Here is a 19,681-nt window from a genome sequence, read left to right as displayed (position 1 = left end):
TTTCTGATTAGATGCCTTTTTAACATTCTAAATGTTTGTTTTACCATATTTATTCTTGTTTTATCTGTTTCTAATTGTTTACCAAAGCAATTCGTAGATGTGGCTCTCAACCTTTCCAGACAACTGTACTTTCAGGAGTCTGATTTGTCTTGTGTAGCCCCAAGTTTCACCTCACTTAAAAACTACTTGCTTACAAAATCAGACATAAAAATACAAAAGTGTCACAGCACACTATTATTGAAAAATTGCTTACTTTCTCATTTATACCATATAATTATAAAATAAATCACTTGGAATATAAATATTGTACTTACATTTCAGTGTATAGTTTATAGAGCAGTATAAACAAGTCACTGTCTGTAATTTTAGTTTGTACTGACTTTTTTCTAGCACTTTTTATGTATGCTGTTGTAAAACTACACAAATATCTAGATGAGCAGATGTACCTCTCATCTAGACCTCTGTGTACCTCTAGGGGTAAATGTACCCCTGGTGTATAGGATTTTGCAAAGTTATGTATTCAAAGAATGTGTACATTAAGTATTGGTTCCCTTACCCTTTACTATTTGACTTTCATGCATAGTTTTGCTTTAATTTGTTTACATTAATTTTCCATTATATAGTCCAAGAATACTAGGAGGTTTTTAACTTGATTTTTCTTTGTCAGTGGGTTTCAATTTGTTCAGTATGAAAAGGCTTTACCTTTTCTACCTGCAGTCAAGAGACTGCTATCAGTCCTTTGGACAGATTCTTTCTCTCCATTCTGCTCCCTTTATTATGTTCACTTGCCATGAAGATAGTGGAAAGCACCTGCAATTCCCCTGCTGGGGATTATCCAGTCATGGGACAGTCCGCATGGGCAAAAAACTGGTATGCCCAGCTCCTACATCTTTTTCCCCATACCTCCAATGCAGGCAGGGAAGTGATGGGAACATATATTGTGCTCACAGCTATCCCCAGATGACATATGGCCCCTAGGAGACTGTTGTCAACTGATATAATATAGACCATTCCCCATACTGCTCAATGATGGACTGGTGCAGAGAATCAAAGAGCTGTTACTGACTGGTTGTTCTCAGTTTCTCCTCTTTCTGTCCTCTCTTCTGGGCTGTTCTGAATGGCGCTGTGGGGTATGGAATTTGCAGGTACTCCCCTAGGTTCAGACTATCCGGTTGAAGCCTTAGCTACTTGTCCTGTCCAGTCTGGCATATAAGCAAACAATGGGTCAACCAGAGCCACTTTCTGTAACGCAGCAGGTGACCAGAAGGACCATCAAAGCAGCTGCTCAAAGCCCTCCTGGCACACATCATCACTGTTCCTGGGACTGAGCAGTGGGATGCAGTTGGGAAAGTAGTGCTCCCCACCTCCTCCCCTTAGTGACAGCCAATTTGTAATTAAATAAAAACTTTCATATGAACATAGGCCACAGTTTAGAGCCATTATACTTATTTTCATTTTGAGCATTCAGAGTAAATTATTTATAGAAATTACATTTTAAAATAGTTATCTGTACCAGTCATTTCTAATATTTCCTATATCTAAAACTGTGATATGTGACATTAAGTAATGCTGTAGTAGCCCATGCTAGAAATAAATTAATGTATAGTTAACAATGTAATGTACATACAATATATTGCAAAATGTAGGTCCTATATACTAGTATCTTGTTAGAAAATTACAATGTGCTATGTCTGATAACATGAGCCGAAAATTTATTTACCTTAAATAACCAGTAAATGTTTTAACTTTAATTGTCTACAGAGTATCATATCATTATGTGAAGAAAAACTGAAGTTTGCTTCCTCAAGTAATATTTGTCGAAGTCTATCTGCTGTTGGAAGAAGGGTGCTTTCAATAGAATCATTTGGTACTTTTCAAGGTAAACTTAATGTATTTCAGATTAAAATAATATATTTCAGGAAGTCCAACAACAAGTGAATAGTGAAATCAAAGAACGTGATCTGGAAGTATCATAGAATATCAGGGTTGGAAGGGACCTCAGGAGGTCATCTAGTCCAACCCCCTGCTCAAAGCAGGACCAATCCCCAATTAAATCATCTCAGCCAGGGCTTTATCAAGCCTGACCTTAAAAACTTCTAAGGAAGGAGATTCTACCACCTCCCTAGGTAACGCATTCCAGTGTTTCACCACCCTCCTAGTGAAAAAGTTTTTCCTAATATCCAACCTAAACCTCCCCCACTGCAACTTGAGACCATTACTCCTTGTCCTGTCCTCATCTACCACTGAGAATAGTCTAGAACCATCCTCTCTGGAACCACCTCTCAGGTAGTTGAAAGCAGCTATCAAATCCCCCCTCATTCTTCTCTTCTGCAGACTAAACAATCCCAGTTCCCTCAGCCTCTCCTCATAAGTCATGTGTTCCAGTCCCCTAATCATTTTTGTTGCCCTTTGCTGGACTCTCTCCAGTTTATCCACATCCTTCTTGCAGTGTGTGGCCCAAAACTGGACACAGTACTCCAGGTGAGGCCTCACCAATGTCGAATAGAGGGGGACAATCACGTCCCTCGATCTGCTTGCTATGCCCCTACTTATACATCCCAAAATGCCATTGGCCTTCTCGGCAACAAGGGCACACTGCTGACTCATATCCAGCTTCTCGTCCACTGTCACCCCTAGGTCCTTTTCCGCAGAACTGCTGCCTAGCCATTCGGTCCCTAGTCTGTAGCTGTGCATTGGGTTCTTCCGTCCTAAGTGCAGGACCCTGCACTTATCCTTATTGAACCTCATCAGATTTCTTTTGGCCCAATCCTCCAAGTGTTATGTTCTGTCCCTGTACTCATTTTCTGTTGTTTAGAAAGAAAATATAGCCTATTTAATAACACTTGGATCAAAATATATGTGGATTCTCTTTTATTAGGAAAAAGCCAAACATTCAGTGACAAAAATAAACTTACACTGAACAACTTTCTATTCTGACTTGTGATGACTCTCTCTAAAATTTTGTCCTTTCTGATAAAAATGACATGCTCAGAGAATTTTGTTTTTATAATGTATTTTAAAATGTGCTATGGGGGGCAAAAAAGCTGAAAAGCATAAAAGAAAAGTCTTAGATGAAAGGTTTAAACACTTTTTTAATGTGAACATCTGTTTTTGCATCTAGACAGCTGTGATAACATATGGAAAGGAAAAGTGTGTCAGAGAAGTGCGGGATTTAAATTATACACAAATGAAAAAAACAACATAGAAGGTGATTCCTCTACAGTGGAAGACATGACAGCAAGCTATCACAGAGACCCTTCTGTAGCCAATGTGGCCTTGAATGCAATAGAATGTGGTTTAAAGGAAATGCGAATGGATCTGGATAATGAAAGATCTCAACATTCACAACTTGCAACTGAAGTTAGAAAGAGCAAAGAAGAGGACAAGCATGTAATATATAATGAACAATTTGCTAACGTTGTTTTGGAGACCAAGTCACTTACTAATGACCTAGAGAGAGATATTTTTAAGAAAAGTTTGAGAAAAATGAAAACTTTTCCAAAGCTACCACTTGAAGTTACAGACACAAATAATGTTTTCACATCTCTAACAAACAGTGGACTACTGGTTCATAAAAAACTATCACTAACACATGAATCAGTACCTCTAGACAATAATCAGGTTGCTGCTTCAGAGGGAAAACTTAGTCCATTCAATGTTAATAATCCACCAAGAGTAAAACCAAAGATTTACCAGGTCTCTGATCTTCATTTAGATGTATCTTGTATGTGTACGCAGGTCTCTGGCATGTATCCAGAGGAATATATGCCACCCTTTAATGGTAAAAAGAAAGCTTCTCTTTCATGTAATCATATAGAAGAATGTTCCCATGCTACCTCCAAAACTCGACATATCACTAATACATTAAAAAACCAAGATCAATCAGCTGCTGGAGCAGAAGTGGTAAACAACTATATGGCACTGGAGGACTATATTGAAACTTCTCAAGGATCAAATGAAAATTGTTTATCACAGTTTAATAAGATGGCTTCAGTGTTATCAACAAAAAACAATAAGAATGGATATGGGTCAAGCCTAATTAGTTCTCCAGAATTACTCACTGGTGTGATGAGTACAAACAATAATGAAAATCACTGTGGAAGCAGAGAATCAGAAGTCAAAAGTAATGAGCAGGTAGTAAAAACAAAATCTTCATTATATAGTTGCTGTAGTCATTTATGTGGAGAGGAAATGACTTGAATACCATGTGTTATCCACGTCTTTCCCCAAATTAACATAGCTATATAGAGTAGAACCTCACTAACCTGCATGCTTTACAATTCACATCATGAATTTGGTCTGTTCCCTTTTCTCACCAAAGATTTTTAAATAAGGCCTAAAGTAAGGTGTCCTGATTGCTAAGTCTTCCTCATTTTAACATGTTTCCAGGCTGTACTTGTGTATGCTCACTAGTACATTACAAAGTGTCAGCATATAATTTAAATTAAACTCCATTTGTCGGGATAAAGCACAAAGTGTATTTTGAAGAATTATCTTGGGGTGTTTGTTTTGGAGGGGAGGGTCTTTTTGTTTTTTAGGAGATTCATATGTTTTGCTGACTCACAGAATTCACTAAGTTGTAGTGGACCTTCCAGGTATTAATGAGAATTAGAGTACTTGGGTGAGCTCCTGGCTTTATTGAAATCTCTGACAAACATGCCAATGTCTTCAGTAAGGCCAACATTTCACTCTTTCTTTGTCTTTTAAAGCCACATACATATTTACGTTTATTTCAGAAATGTATAAAAATTCTGTATTCATCTTCCATTCTAAAAGGCCCTTCTTTATATGTGCTACATTACATTTCATAATATGCATGTACTGTATGTGTACATAATTGCATTCTGATACATTGACCAAAAATGTTTTGCTTCTATGAACAGCCAAAAAAAAGGGGGTGTGTGGGGGGAAGAGTTGATTCCATCAATGTACACTATTAGACAGTTGAGGCAACATTGCCTCCTCCCCCTCAAAGTTCTCAGGGTGGACAAGTTTGGTCTCTGACTAGATGGTTTTCTCTTGTGTCACACTTGAACAGTCAGGAGCAATCCATGGAATACGAGAATTTGTGAATACCTACTCCGGTTGTTTAAGCTTCTCAAGTTATGCTGTGACTTGTACAGAGTGAGCATCATGAATGTTCAGTTCTCATGCTTGATTTGCATAATTTTGCCGGGGGGGGGTGTATTTTAAAAATAAATAAATAAAATTCTTCTCTAAAGGAAAGATTGATCAACCTGCCTTCCGTAACAGAGTGTCTGCTGCATATCAGGTCTCAACTCTGAGGTATCTACCCCCTCAGCCTGAAAATAGCAAATAACTAACAGATATCTAACTGAAGAGCTTGTGATGCAGGTAGGCTCCTGAATTATCAAAAAGGAACTCCATCTCGGAGATTTTATACCCTCACTCCCACCCCTACCCCCACATTGTTACTGCCTATCAGGATCACAGTGCAAGCTCCATAGGGTTCAGTTCGCAGGGAATTCTGACTATAAACACGGTGTCTCCTGTGTTCTATTCCCCCCATGGATTTTCATTTTCTTGGACTCTTGGATAAGATCTGTTTGTTGCAGGTAATTATTTCAGTTTCTTCTGATCTTCTGTTATCACCCATTTAATCTACACACTCTTTGGGGGATGGAGAAAGTCAGATTGAAAATCAATCTTGTATCTTTTTTCCATGATGAAGTGATTATCAGTTCCTCTGAGTTCCTATATGCCTCATTTATTTCATAGTCGTGTGTGTGTGTGTGTGAATATATAGCGTGCTCATTCTGGACACACATTTAATAAGTGTTCATTACTTTTTACCTCCTCTCTTCTGGGTGATGAGTAGAATCCTTCCCCCCTTGAATTCAGTGACAAAACTCTCATTAACTCTCATGGGGTAAGGATTGCACCTGGATGTTACTCCCATTATTCTAATTCTCAAAGGAATAGTAAATATGATCTGAGCAGAAATGACAGACACCAAGCTTGTGACAAAGAAGGCCACAGATCATAGACATGTACTGTCAGTAGAAGGGAGGGTTTTACTGACTTAGGTTCTCAACTTCCTGTTTTAGTGAACAGTTCTACGTAAAACTTCAGGCTCCGACACACAAACACTTAATGCTCAAGAGACCCTGTTAAAATCCAGAAGCTCTCCTAGGTCTTTGCCTAAAATAGGGTCTAGAAGAAATCCTACTATTTAAGGAGAGGGCCATTTAAACCTACCAAATTATCTCTCTGCAAGTTCTAGGTTTTTTACAAACAAAATATTGACAAAGACCTTGCCATCTGTTCTGTAAGGCATTGTGGCACTGCTCTGGTGACCCTTAAAGGGAATCATTGAGAACAACCTATGTCCAAACAGTTCCTTAAAGTTCTAGAATTAAGCTGTCGTCTTAAGCAGATGTTTTCCCACCTACAGACTAAACACAGAGTTGAGGGCTCTTTGTAAATCCTCCTTTTGAAGGAAGTTATTTTAAAGCTTCTAGCAACTGTCTCTTTGTTTTTAGTAGCAAATGATTTTTCTCCTCTGATTTCTGGCACATGGTAGTCTTTGCCTACAGGCGCTCCTCCCCATTTTTAAAAAACTCTATTCTTACAGAATTGACCGAAGTTCTGTGACATCCTTTGTGCACAAGTGCCACACCCAATTTCACCAGTGTCAGAATTCTTATGTCCTTTTTCCAGCGGGGCCAAAAAAGATTTTTATATAACTTTTTTTTTCTTGGCAATGAACACAAAATTTGAATCTGAAAGTTTTTTCATTTACTGCAAGGGAACAAAGAGAGGGTGTGACTCCAATAAGAATGTACTTTACCACCTTTTCTCCTGAATGGGTAATGCTTATGTGAACAGATCTGAAATGCTACTGTGTACCAGGCATTATATAATAGATATGCATATGTCTTCAAGTGCAATTTTCAACAGAACTGTTCTAGCATCTCCAAGTATTCTCTAATTAGAAAAAATGCTAATTAGTGATTAACCTTGTCCACTCTGGAGAATAGACAGGGTTTTTTTTTCTTATCTGTCAATAGTATTTCTCCAGAGGACAACATCTGTCTGTCTAATATCCTAACCCTGCTTCCTATGTGCTTTACGGCCAATTGGCAGTACTAAAAATGCTTACTTGGTATTGTCCTGCTTCTCCAATGTATCTTGTCAGGGCACTTAGTGATAGCTTGCCATTCCATAAATAAACATTTATTACTTCAAGATTGAGTGGGGATCCTTTATTTCTCTAACCAATTTCATTCCAATCAGGTGTGTCTCATATCTATGCTTTTCAATATTATTTTTTACAAATATGGCTTTCACACCAGAAAGCCACTAACAGGAACCTGGAGGTAGATTATTTTATTGCTCAAACATTTGTGTTCTCTTGGTCATTCATATCTAGTCAAGTGTGACAGAAGTGAAAACCCACCTAGGTAGAGAATGACATTGACTATTGTTTTATCATATGAAATATCATTTAAAGGTAAGAAAATTGTATATTCCCAGAATGGTGCTCCCTAAGAGAGGGCTAATGTGTTACTTATTGCCTCATTATGGCTGTTCATAAGATGCCAGCATATGTTTGCATAATATACTACTATTCTTGGCATAAAAGGCAGGCATAGTTCAGATATTTATTATTCCCAGATGTTTGGGTGTGTAAAACTGGTATCAACAGTGAATTATAAGAATATCGCTAAACAATTTTACTTTTGTTCTTTACCAACATCATTCTCATTAGTAGCCAGACGGGGCATACAATACATAGTAACGAATTTTCACGTTAAAGTGAAAAGTCATTAATGCCTACAATATATATTAATCAGTAATATACAGATAAAATGTTTTATCTGGCACATCGGGAACCGGAAAGCTCTATAAACTGGCATTTCTGATCTTCATTGAAATGCTGATTTACAGTCTGGTTGGCACAGGGCCAGCAGGGAGTTGGGGCGCGGAAATGAGTGAGGACTGCGGGCTCTGGAAGGGAGTTTGTGTGCAGAAAGGGGCTTAGGTGCAGGAGGGCGTGCTGGATCTGGGGGCCGCCCACCTGGGACAGCTCACCGCAAGTGGCGACCTGTCCCAGCTGCTCCTAGGCAGAAGCATGGCAGGCAGCTCGGCATGCTCTCCCTCCCCACCCCAGCCCCGAGTGCTGGCTGCGCAGGTCCCATTGGCTGGGAGCTGTGGCCAGTGGGAGTTGTGAGGGCTGCGCCTGTGTACAGAACTGCCTGCCGTGCCTCCGCCTGGGAGCAGCTGGGACAGGTCGCCACATGCGGAGAGCCACCGGAAGTAAGCACCCCCTTGATCCGGCACCCTATACCCTATCTCGCACCCAGCCCACTGCCCCGAGCCCCCTCTCACACCCAAAATCTCTCCCAGAACCCATGTTTTGCACCTGCTCCTGTGCCCCAGCCCTGCCCCCCTCTGCCCCTGCACCCGAACACCCTACCTCTTAGTTAACTGGCATTTTTTACTTAGTGGCACCCTCCCTTCCCCCAACATGCCAGATAAAACAACTTCTACTGTACCTTCATATTTCTCATCAAAGCTACTCTGATTAAGAAAATGTTTTCTTAAAAACTGGGCTTGTAAACCATTTCTAATATGAAAAGGATACATTTCCAAAAAATTGATACAATTTGAGAATTTCAGAAATAAGTAGAGACAATAAGGATTTTGCACAGACTTATGCATATAAGAATATTGCTAATGGTGCAGTACTAAAGAAGTGGGGATGTTGGATGAAGTTGATATCAACAGCGTAGAGGATTCATAGAACCATAGAATATCAGGGTTGGAAGGGACCTCAGGAGGTCATTTAGTCCAACCCCCTGCTCAAAGCAGGACCTATCCCCAATTAAATCTTCCCAGGCAGGGCTTTGTCAAGCCTGACCTTAAAAACTTCTAAAGAAGGAGATTCCACCACCTCACTAGGTAACGCATTCCAGTGTTTCACCACCCTCCTAGTGAAAAAGTTTTTCCTAATATCCAACCTAAACCTCCCCTCTGCAACTTGAGACCATTACTCCTTGTCCTGTCCTCATCTACCACTGAGAATAGTCTAGAACCATCCTCTCTGGAACCACCTCTCAGGTAGTTGAAAGCAGCTATCAAATCCCCCCTCATTCTTCTCTTCTGTAGACTAAACATCCCCAGTTCCCTCAGCGTCTCCTCATAAGTCATGTGTTCCAGTCCCCTAATCATTTTTGTTGCCCTCCGCTGGACTCTTTCCAATTTTTCCACATCCTTCTTGTAGTGTGGGGCCCAAAACTGGACACAGTACTCCAGGTGAGGCCTCAACAATGTCGAATAGAGGGAACGATCACGTCCCTCGATCTGCTGGCAATGCCCCTACTTATACATCCCAAAACGCCACTGGCCGCCTTGGCAACAAGGGCACACTGTTGACTCATATCCAGCTTCTTGTCCACTGTAACCCATTGGTCCTTTTCTGCAGAACTGCTGCCTAGCCATTCGGTCCCTAGTCTGTAGCGGTGCATTGGATTCTTCCGTCCTAAGTGCAGGACTCTGCACTTGTCCTTTTTGAACCTCATCAGGTTTCCTTTGGCCCAATCCTCCAATTTGTCTAGGTCCCTCTGTATCCTATCCCTACCCTCCAGCGTATCTACCTCTCCTCCCAGTTTAGTGTCATCTGCAAACTTGCTGAGGGTGCAATCCACACCATCCTCCAGATCATTTATGAAGATATTGAACAAAATCAGCCACAGGACCGACCCTTGGGGCACTCCACTTGATATCGGCTGCCAACTAGACATGGAGCCATTGATCACTACCTGTTGAGCCCAACAATCTAGCCAGCTTTCTATCCACCTTATAGTCCATTTGTCCAGCCCATACTTCTTTAACTTGCTGGCAAGAATACTATGGGAGACAGTGTCAGAAGCTTTGCTAAAGTCAAGGAACAACACGTCCACTGCTTTCCCTTCATCCACAGAACCAGATTCAATGGTCTGCATTCTCTGAATACAGCCTTCTGAAACTTGCATTGCTGGAAGTCTCTAGTGCTATTTCTGAGAAGCTTAAATAGGCTTTTAAACTTTTTTTAAAATGTCCCACTGCATTCAATGGAACATAAGCATGAGTGTAAACTTAAACACATGCTTAAATTATTTGGGGAATTGGGGCTTTAAGTAAAAAAGTTGCCTCACAGCCATAAATAAGGAAAGCAACACTGCTTACCAAGTAAACTTCATTTTATTGGATTCGGTGCAATTATTTTGCTCAAACAAGAGTATTGAGTATTTTCTGATAATATACATAGTGCTCAGACTTCATAATTTGCACAAGGAGTAGGGAGAATAAAGCCCTTATAGTGGACTCTAGAAGGGCCTTCCTTTTCTTTCCTGTTTCCCCTCTTTCCATAATGACAACATTTAGGCATTGCATACCATCTGGAATAAAAGTAATCTTTGCTTAGGAGTATCTGGATAACAACCACTCAGAAGAAGTAATAGCAATATAGGTAGAAACCAAGATAACCTCATTATGGAACTACAGGATCCTCTATAGCCAGTAAAACTAATACTTCTAAATAACTACAGTACTTATTTCATCCCTGTCTCCAAAACTGAGATCTAGGACACTTGCCAGGGAAGTGTCACTCAAAAGAATACCAATTAAATAAAATTAAGTAACCTGTAACTTGCCTGCATCTTTTCTTTTCTTTCCCCATCCCTCCCACTTCTATTTTTTTCTTATTCTCCCCCTGTGCTTATCTGATTCACTCAGTCACAGATAATTGTGGTATTTCTCTTGTCTGGTATTTACTTTGTTACATCCTTTTCTTTGCTGCTTTTCTCTGAAACAGCATTTCCATTCCTATGATTCTTGTCACCTCTTCATCCATTCTGTTGCCCCCATTGCTTGCGCTCTCTCCTGTGGTAAGCCTTTCCCCTTTGCTACCCTTCTTAAATTCTCTCAACTTTCCTGCTCCAGTCAATGTTCTTTCTTTCCTTCCTCCCTCTCCTTCTCCCTGCAAGTAATGAGAAAGTACAGGATGTCTTTCTGCTCCCCTAGTAACTTTTATGTTTCATATTTACTCTACACATCACTGGAGCCTTAAGGGTGTATGCTATTGCTGAAGCTGAATATGGGAGACTGGGCCATCTTCTTCCTTCCCTTGCCAGCTATTCATTAGCTCCTCGCTGTGGTCAGAACCACTTGATATATGGAGCAGAGGAAGCAGTCAGATGAACAAAAGGAGGAGAGGTAGCATCAGCTTTCTGTGCAGCAACTTTGAGTTCCTTTAGGGGCAGCAGACTGTAAGTATCAGTGAGGAAGGTTTCCTCTCTGCCCTAGCAGCTCCTCTGATGTAGAACAGAGTAGCACGGCCTCAGAGGGAAATGTGGGGAAGTTGGCATCACAGTATTTGTCAACTTGAAAGACACTCTGAGACCAAGCAGCACTCTCACACTGTCTGAGAGTTTCTCCAATTCTGGCAGCTTTATCCCATGACTGAATTTGAAATGTTAACACCTGTGTTAGTTTCAAAGCCTCTCTCCAGGAGGAGGTCATAAGCACAGCTCAAAGACATGTCAGAAGTATCATTGTATGGAGAGAGGAACAAAAATGGTAGCTGTTTGGGACATCAAAAATCCTTCATATCAAATGTTGACCACTTTCAAAATGAGGGTCCTGCAGCTCAGTTAGTGTCTTGTTTTTGCTGTCTGGCGAACTTGGAGAAGTTGGCTCCTTTTTAAATTAGTTTTAGAGAGTGATGTTTTTATGCAGCTGACTCCTCTTAACTAATTAAATAGCTTTCATCAGCTTTTTTCTTTTTTAAAACAAGATCAAGAAACAGAATTGTGGATGAGCTGTGGATGAGTTTTGTATGTGTCAGGCTCAAGAATACTGGTGATGGCAAAATTTGAAAATGAAACTTAACCTGATCAGGTTGGATCACATTGACCTGTAGTGAAGTTAGCTATGCTTTTTTTGCGCAATGTGCTACGTGTGGTGTTTGGTAGAGAGAATCTAACACATGAAAATGCATGTTAAGCGCAAACTACAAAAACATAGCACTTTAAAAAGTTATTGTTGACTGTACATCTTAACAGTTAATACAAAGTTTATACAGTTCACTTTTTAAAGGGATGTTTAAAAGGTATTAGGCCAAAGTATTTACCTACCTTGATGGCTGCCTCATGGTGAAAGTCAGTATACCTGCAGGATTCCAGGTATGAATATAATGTGGCTCCTTCCCCCAAGGCTACTGATCTTTGGTCTGATGAGAATGTTTGTTTTTAGCATGTGTGACTTACATCAAACGGTTGTAACTGCAGGTAGTAAACCTCTGTTATAATCATGAAACTCCAAAGTAAATATTCATAAATTATAACCTAGGAAGTACCAGCCCCTATGAAGAACAGTAAATATTCTCTTGCATTTGTACAATAACATTTCTTTATACTAGGGTGATGGTCAAGTATAAACATCTAGCTTGATAAACAAGCTACAGCTTTTAGTGATACAACATGCCACTGGTGTAAATTAAATTGTCAACAAGTATTAAAAACAAAATAATGTTTTTACTTCAAAATAATTCTGACATTTCTGTTGTCAATGTTGTGTAACTTGTTTCACAGAAGTACAAGAAACTTTGATGAAAACTTTAAGGTAAGACCTATAATGCTAGTGTCAAGATAGATCAGGATTTCTGCTCTTTGTAGGCTAGGCAGTAGAGCCCTGCATGGAACTATTCTTTAATCCCGCTCCTGCTATTATGCCAGCAGGCCTGTGGGACCCACAGGATCCCAGTCGTGCTGCAGGGCTCTACACTAGTCTCATGAAGGGCTCTACTAGGCAGTGTCTCTTTAATTATTTCTGTCATGCTGCAAAGAATCTTTGTATTGTGATAAGCAAGAAGATTTCAAACAGATATACTCCAGATATACTTTTTTCCCCTTCCTGTGAAAGCTAATTTGAATTATGATTTTTTCGGTGTATTTCAGAAGTTTAGAATCCATTCATCTTGTTGTTGTGCAAAGATTTTTCTATGGGGAGTTACCAATGAACACTAGCTGGAATAAAATGCCTAAGCCCAATGCCTTTAAAATGTGTGCATTTAGTTTAAGGTACTTTTTATCAAAACATCAGTAGACACTTTATTTTTAGAAATGTATTGTCTCATAACTTTTTTTCTCTGATTTTATTTTCAGTGGGTCTCTCTGAAACTTCTTTTGTCTCGGTATGGTAAGCCATTGAAAGACTATGAACTCTGGGCATTATGTCATGAATGCTTATTTACTCTACAGACTTACATGGATTATCCAGGTAGTGCCTTTGGGGCCTCTAAATACTCTATATGTATATTCATTTGCATAGATTATTGTTGAATATATATCAGTATTTTTCACTGTATATACCTATTTAAATGTTTCTTCTGCAACTCAAATGAAACCTGAAATTTTAAAATACCATGGTTGACTTCAGTTAAAGAGGATGTGATTTTAAATTTTTAGTATACTTAGAGTTAAGTTTCATGCATTTCATGGGAAGAATATCTCTCTTTTTTACTGAACTTTTGGTATGTCTGAGGAAATGTATAAAGTAAAGAGATTAATTTCCCTGGTGAATCTCTGTGCTGTAACACATGAGGACCTCTAAGTTCCAGCAACCTCCTGGGATTTCATAGTGTTCAGAATCTCCAAAGTACTGTGTGCTGAGGAAATTTTCCCTACCACCACCACCAGATATCCTAGGATCTGACACTGGGGAAATCTTCCCACAGCGGAAACATGAGCATTTAAGGCCCATTTTTACTGCTGTGCCCTTTGGCATAAAGAGGCTGCAGTGGAGGGTGAGGATTTCATGTGTGTCCTGAATATTAGTAGGAATCTTGAACATGTTTGGTCCATCTTACACTAATGATAAACCTGAAGAAGCTCTAATATAAAGAGAGTTTGTTTTTTTGCTTTGCTTTCTGTTTGTTTTAAAAATTTTGCCTAAGAATATTTGTTAAATCAGTAGCCAATGAATATAAACAAATCACTAGTAAAATAAAAGAATTCACAGCATTTTTTAGGATTGCGTTGATTCAGCCATCTTTGTCTTTTTTATAGTATAAAAATATTACAAAGAAAATTAGCTATAAAAGTAGATTTTTGTGCACTTTAAGCTATGCAGCTCTTAAACTTTAGCTATGCTTCTCCTGGTATTTCAGCACCATGGTGCATGCCCCTGGTGTTTGGAAAGACTCCAAATGACTGCATATAATAGGCCAGATTCTAATTTAATATGCCTAGCAAACCTCTGCTACTGCACATATACATTTATCTGGAGCAGCTGAGTTTCAACATACTGATACAATCTGAGATCTGAACTTTGTCTAGCATTTGAAAATTAAAAACTGTTTAAATAAATATTAAAGTTGTGACACAAACCAATAAATGGGAGGGTATGCTTTCTAGCATCATCATTTTTGGGTCTTCTGCCATTCAGTGTGAAACTTTTGAGCCGAATATTATTGTTCAATTTAGAATCATTCGGATAAGGGTGTGTGTGTGTGTGTGTGTGTGTGTGTGTGTGTGTGTGTGTATATGACAGGTTTCAGAGTAGCAGCCATGTTAGTATTCGCAAAAAGAAAAGGAGGACTTGTGGCACCTTAAAGACTAACAAATTTATCTGAGCATAAGCTTTCGTGAGCTACAGCTCACTTCATCGGATGCATCCACTCAGTCATCCACTCAGTGGATGCATCCGATGAAGTGAGCTGTAGCTCACGAAAGCTTATGCTCAGATAAATTTGTTAGTCTTTAAGGTGTCACAAGTCTTCCTTTTCTTTTTAGAGTATATATGAACACCTCATTATAGAACTGCTTTAGGTTTCATTTGCTACTTAATGAAAAACTCTTAATCTTACTGATTTTTTTTGAATACCCCCTGCCCAGCACAATCTTAAGAATGATTCATTGTATCCATTCTTGAGTCTTTTTTAAATGTGTATTTTTTAACCTACTTTGTCTTAATTATGGCAGTGAAAGACTGATAAAATGAGGAATGATGACTGTTTAAATGGCAATAGGAATCTGTCTGGCTTGATTAACTGTTCATTTCCAGACTTTAAAAAATAGGTTTCTGTAATTAAATTCATTTTAACCAAAGCTTTTTTTTTCCTTTTCAAATTTGGGAATGGTTTTTAAATACAGGATCTCATTTCAAATTAAGCTTATCCGATATATGCCAGACAGTACATGAAATCATTATGTGAAATCCTATACAGTAAATAGTACTTGCACAGTATACTCCAGTTTGGTACTAGTATGTTGAATGAGGGCGTTGGGTATATTAGATTTCTATACATATTATGTGCCCCCTCCTCAGGTTATCTATTTTGATGTTAACCTGCCTGACTGCCAGAAGTTCAAAAGAGGCTGTTGAGGGAGAAACAGAAGGAAATGAAAAAATAACACAGATAAGAGCTCTTTGATGAAACAATGGATGGGCTTTCAATGGGGATGAAACTACCTGACTTGCTCCTTCCAGGCTAGAATGGTTTACTGTTCCCAAGGGTAAAGCCTGGGATGAAAGACAGTGTATCTAAGGCCATGTCTACACTACCACTTATGTCGCTCAGGAGTGTGAAAAAAACACTCCCTTGAGCAACCTAAGTATTGCACAGCGCTATGTTGGTGGGAGAGCGCTCCCACCGACATAGCTACCACCTCTCGTTGGGGTGGTTTAATTATGTCGATGGTCAGCATAGAGCAACTATGCGAGAGATCTTAACCGTGGTGTAGCTGCATCAGTCCAGCTGTGCTGTTCTAAGGTCTCTCGTGTAGACATACCCTAAATCTCGAAGACCCTAGAAAAGGGAGGTGTTTTGGATAGCTAGGGGAGACACCCAGGGTGTCAGTGAAAGCTGACACACACACATGCTGAGAGCAAGCCAGGTTGTTTTCTCCCTGCCAGGAATGGAGTTAGCTGGGCTGAGGGGAACTTACAATGGTCTCTTGTTTTTATTCTTTTCTCTGTATATTTTGTACCTTTGGTGAGAGAATAAATAAAGCTTTGTTTTGAAGATGCTGTTTGTGTCACTGCACACAAGTCACAGGCTTCTGAGGGGAAACTCTTACAGCTGCCAAAACAGAATTGGGGCTGTGTCAACACAGTGGAGAACTAGCGGGGCAGCAGCCCAGAGATCCAATCTGAGTGGTTGGTCTGTGTAGTTCCATCCAAAGTGAGGTGCTGGAAGCCAGACCTATCATCTAAAGTGTGCACTCAAGAGGCACAGTTTGCCGTGTAGCCATGACAGTTACGTAGAAGAAGAATAAACTTTTGTTGGCATGTGCGGGCCCACCTAAATTTGCAGCTTAGTGCTTAACTGACTTAGTCTTGAAGTGCAGTGGAAGAAAGCTGTGCTGCTGATTGAAAGTAAATGCTAGGTCATGCATGTTCACAATTATTAAAATACTTAACTTAGAACTTAACATGTAAATAGCTAATGGCCATGATCCCACAAGCTACTTCACATTTGTAGACCCCCATTGACTGCAGTTGAGACTTGCATGGGGATGGGGTTGCCCACACAGCAGCTTGCAGGATTGGGGCCCAAGTTAATAAAGAGATGTATGTCTGGACCACTGTGACAAAATAAATAGCATATGTATAAAGGACCGTATGTGATTGTGACACTGAAGTATTAGAGTCTCTATTGTAATTCAGACAAGGAAAGAGTGAATTTGCATATGCAGCTGGAAAAGGACATTGCCAACCTGAAAATAGCTTTTCCATATGAAAATGTTGAACCGGTAACCCATAAGGCTATAACTTTAACTGAAATAAATTACAAGAAAAAGTTAGTATGTTTTTTCCCCTGTAGCTTCAATTTGTTTACTTTGACAGCACATTCAGTATAATAGACTACACTGGTTTGTTGGTCAGTTTCACTTCTTGTCTCTTGCATGAGAGTGATGACATCACTTACATACTGCTCTAGGGCAGCTGGTATGGCTCTTCCTGTAGTCCTGCAAGAGGGTGTTCTGCACCAGAGCAGAAGTGAATCTGAAACAAAAGAGACTGCAGGCAGGTGTGTTCATAGGGAGAAAGAGCAATAGTGAACTGAGTTTGTTTGATAGGGACCTTCTTGAGTTTAACCAAAAGACTGTTCTAAACACACATGATTCTGCTGTCTTACTAATATAGTAAAAGTTGTGTTTTCTGGCACTTTATAAACCAGAAAACTCTAGAAACTAGCATTTCGGGGTACCAGATCTGGGCGGTGCTCACCTTGATGGCTCCCCACAAGCAGTGACATGTCCCTGCCACTCCTAGGCAGAGGCGTGGCCAGATGGCTTTGTGTATCGCCTCTGCCCGCAGGCACCGCACCTGCAGCTCCCATAAGCTGTGGTCCCCGGTCAATGGGAGCTGCAGAGCCAGCAGGCAGGGTAGGGCAGTCCGCAGAGCTGCCTGGCTGTCCCTCTGCCTAGAAGCAACAGGGACATGTTGCTGCTTGCAGGGAGCTGCCTGGAACCCCAAAACCCTTCTGGCACCCAACCTCCTGCCCCAAGCCCCCTCCCGCACCCAAACTCCCTCCTAGAGCCCATGCCCTGTGTCAAGGTTCCTCCCCCACTCTGAACTCTAGGGTGGGACCTGCATGAAAACCTCTTAAGCTTACTTTTACCAGCTTAGGTTAAAACTTCCCCAAGGTACAAATTAATTTTACCCTTTGCCCGTGGAATTTCCACTGCCACCACCAAACTTTAACTGGGTTTACTGGGAAACATAGTTTGGACACGTCTTTCCCCCCAAAATCCTCCCAACCCTTGCACCCCACTTTCTGGGGAAGGTTTGGTAAAAATCCTCACCAATTTGCATAGGTGACCACAGACCCAAACCCTTGGATCTGAGAACAATGAAAAGGCATTCAGTTTCTTACAAGAAGACTTTTAATAGAAGTAAAGGAATCACCTCTGTAAAATCAGGATGGTAGATACCTTACAGGGTAATTAGATTCAAAACATAGAGACTCCCTCTAGGCAAAACCTTAAGTTACAATAAAGGTACACAGACAGGAATAGTCATTCTATTCAGCACAGTTCTTTTCTCAGCCATTTAAAGAAATCATAATCTAACACATACCTAGCTAGATTACTTACTAAACGTTCTAAGACTCCATTCCTGTTCTATCCCCAGCAAAAGCAGCATACAGACAGACACAGACCCTTTGTTTCTCTCCCTCCTCCCAGCTTTTGAAAGTATCTTGTCTCCTCATTGGTCTATTTTGGTCAGGTGCCAGCGAGGTTACCTTTAGCTTCTTAACCCTTTACAGGTGAGAGGATTTTTCCTCTGGCCAGGAGGGATTTTAAGGAGGTTTACCCTTCCCTTTATATTTATGACACCCTGCATCCCCTCCCAGCCCCGAACCCCCTTAGTTATTTGGAATTTTTGCCTAACTGGCAACCCCCATTCCCCCAACATGCTGGATAACATGTCTTTTACTGTACTTAAAAACAAAACAAAACAAAACCTTAATGACACACTGTATACAGGATACTCTTGTTATAAAATTGATTTTTTAATTATTTTTTTCAAAAATCAGTATCCCTTTTCATTTTAATGCTTCCTGCCTTTCCCAACGCTGTCCTACGTGTAGGCTCCCCTTCTTGAGTATATTGATAAGGCCATCTTTTCCTCCTTCAGATTCCTTCTCAAATCCACTTTCCAAATAATTAGCTAACTAAGAATGATTGAGGAGCTCAAGTGCATTTAAAACACCCTCTAAATTTATGTATTTCGAACCTGACCCTACACTAGGATCTGGTACTATGGATCCCTGTATGCACATTGAGTCCTTTATTGGGACTTCAATTATTTCCTTTCCTCTTATCCTTTATATGTTGCTTCTGGGCTTTGGCCCAGATCTTATGATTGGATACATGCAGGAAGATCCTTCCACTCTTGCAGAGCCCTCCTGACTTCAGTGAGGCTCCAGGGTTGCCCTGCATGGATCCAATTGAAGGTTCAGGGCCTTAAAATCTAAACTTGTTGGGGCAAGGACAACATCTTGTTGTGTTTCTAAATCACCTAACACAATGAGGTCCTAGTCCTGATGGTGCTCCTGGGCACTGCCTCAGTTGATATAATAAGTAATGGCCCTCCACTCCAGGAAAGCATCCCTCTTCAGGATAGTACCAAGGGATGTGATTTATATCCTATTGAAGACAATGGGACTTAAGCATGTACTTACAATTAAGCACAGTTTAAGTGCTCTCCTGAACTGAAGCCAATAACCTTTAATTTCCTCATTGTACTGTCTTAACCTCCTCTTCATGGATTTCTTGTTAACTAAAGAAGGACTTTTTCACATTTTTCTCAGAACATATTCAAACTTCTCTTTTTTTTTTAGAATTTATGTCATGTAAATTTATTACCCTAATACTTTTTTAATTGGAAAAGAGTTTATTTGATGCTTGTGGACTGAGACAGAACCACATTAATCAGATGGCTTATCATATCAAAGCACATTAAGTCAGTCTGTGTTTAAAGATATCTAATGGAGAGAGAGTTTTACTCATCTGTTTTGCATGGTTGAGTTTTTATAAAATGATCTTACATTCTTAATGTTAAATACAGGAAAATTAGTTTCTTGAGATTTCACCTCAGTTAAAATATTTATACAACTCAAGTATTTTTTTAAACAGAGTAGGGCTGAGGGTCTGGGCCAGCAAAT

The 19,681-nt window shown here is 40.0% G+C and overlaps 1 protein-coding gene across 1 annotated transcript in view; it reads left to right on the top strand.

Annotated features, from left to right (window-relative positions):
• KNDC1 (kinase non-catalytic C-lobe domain containing 1) overlaps nucleotides 1–19,681 on the top strand; it is a 128,886-nt gene that overhangs the window by 37,588 nt on the left and 71,617 nt on the right. Inside the window, exons 5-7 of the mRNA XM_073353950.1 lie at nucleotides 1,762–1,879; nucleotides 3,122–4,134; nucleotides 13,170–13,284. Coding sequence (XP_073210051.1) covers nucleotides 1,762–1,879; nucleotides 3,122–4,134; nucleotides 13,170–13,284 — 1,246 coding nt within the window. The remainder of the gene's footprint in view (nucleotides 1–1,761; nucleotides 1,880–3,121; nucleotides 4,135–13,169; nucleotides 13,285–19,681) is intronic.

Source organism: Lepidochelys kempii, chromosome 7 (assembly GCF_965140265.1).
Source record: "Lepidochelys kempii isolate rLepKem1 chromosome 7, rLepKem1.hap2, whole genome shotgun sequence".
Classification (NCBI taxonomy): Eukaryota; Metazoa; Chordata; order Testudines; family Cheloniidae; genus Lepidochelys; species Lepidochelys kempii.
This window is presented reverse-complemented; position numbering and strand designations above follow the sequence as displayed.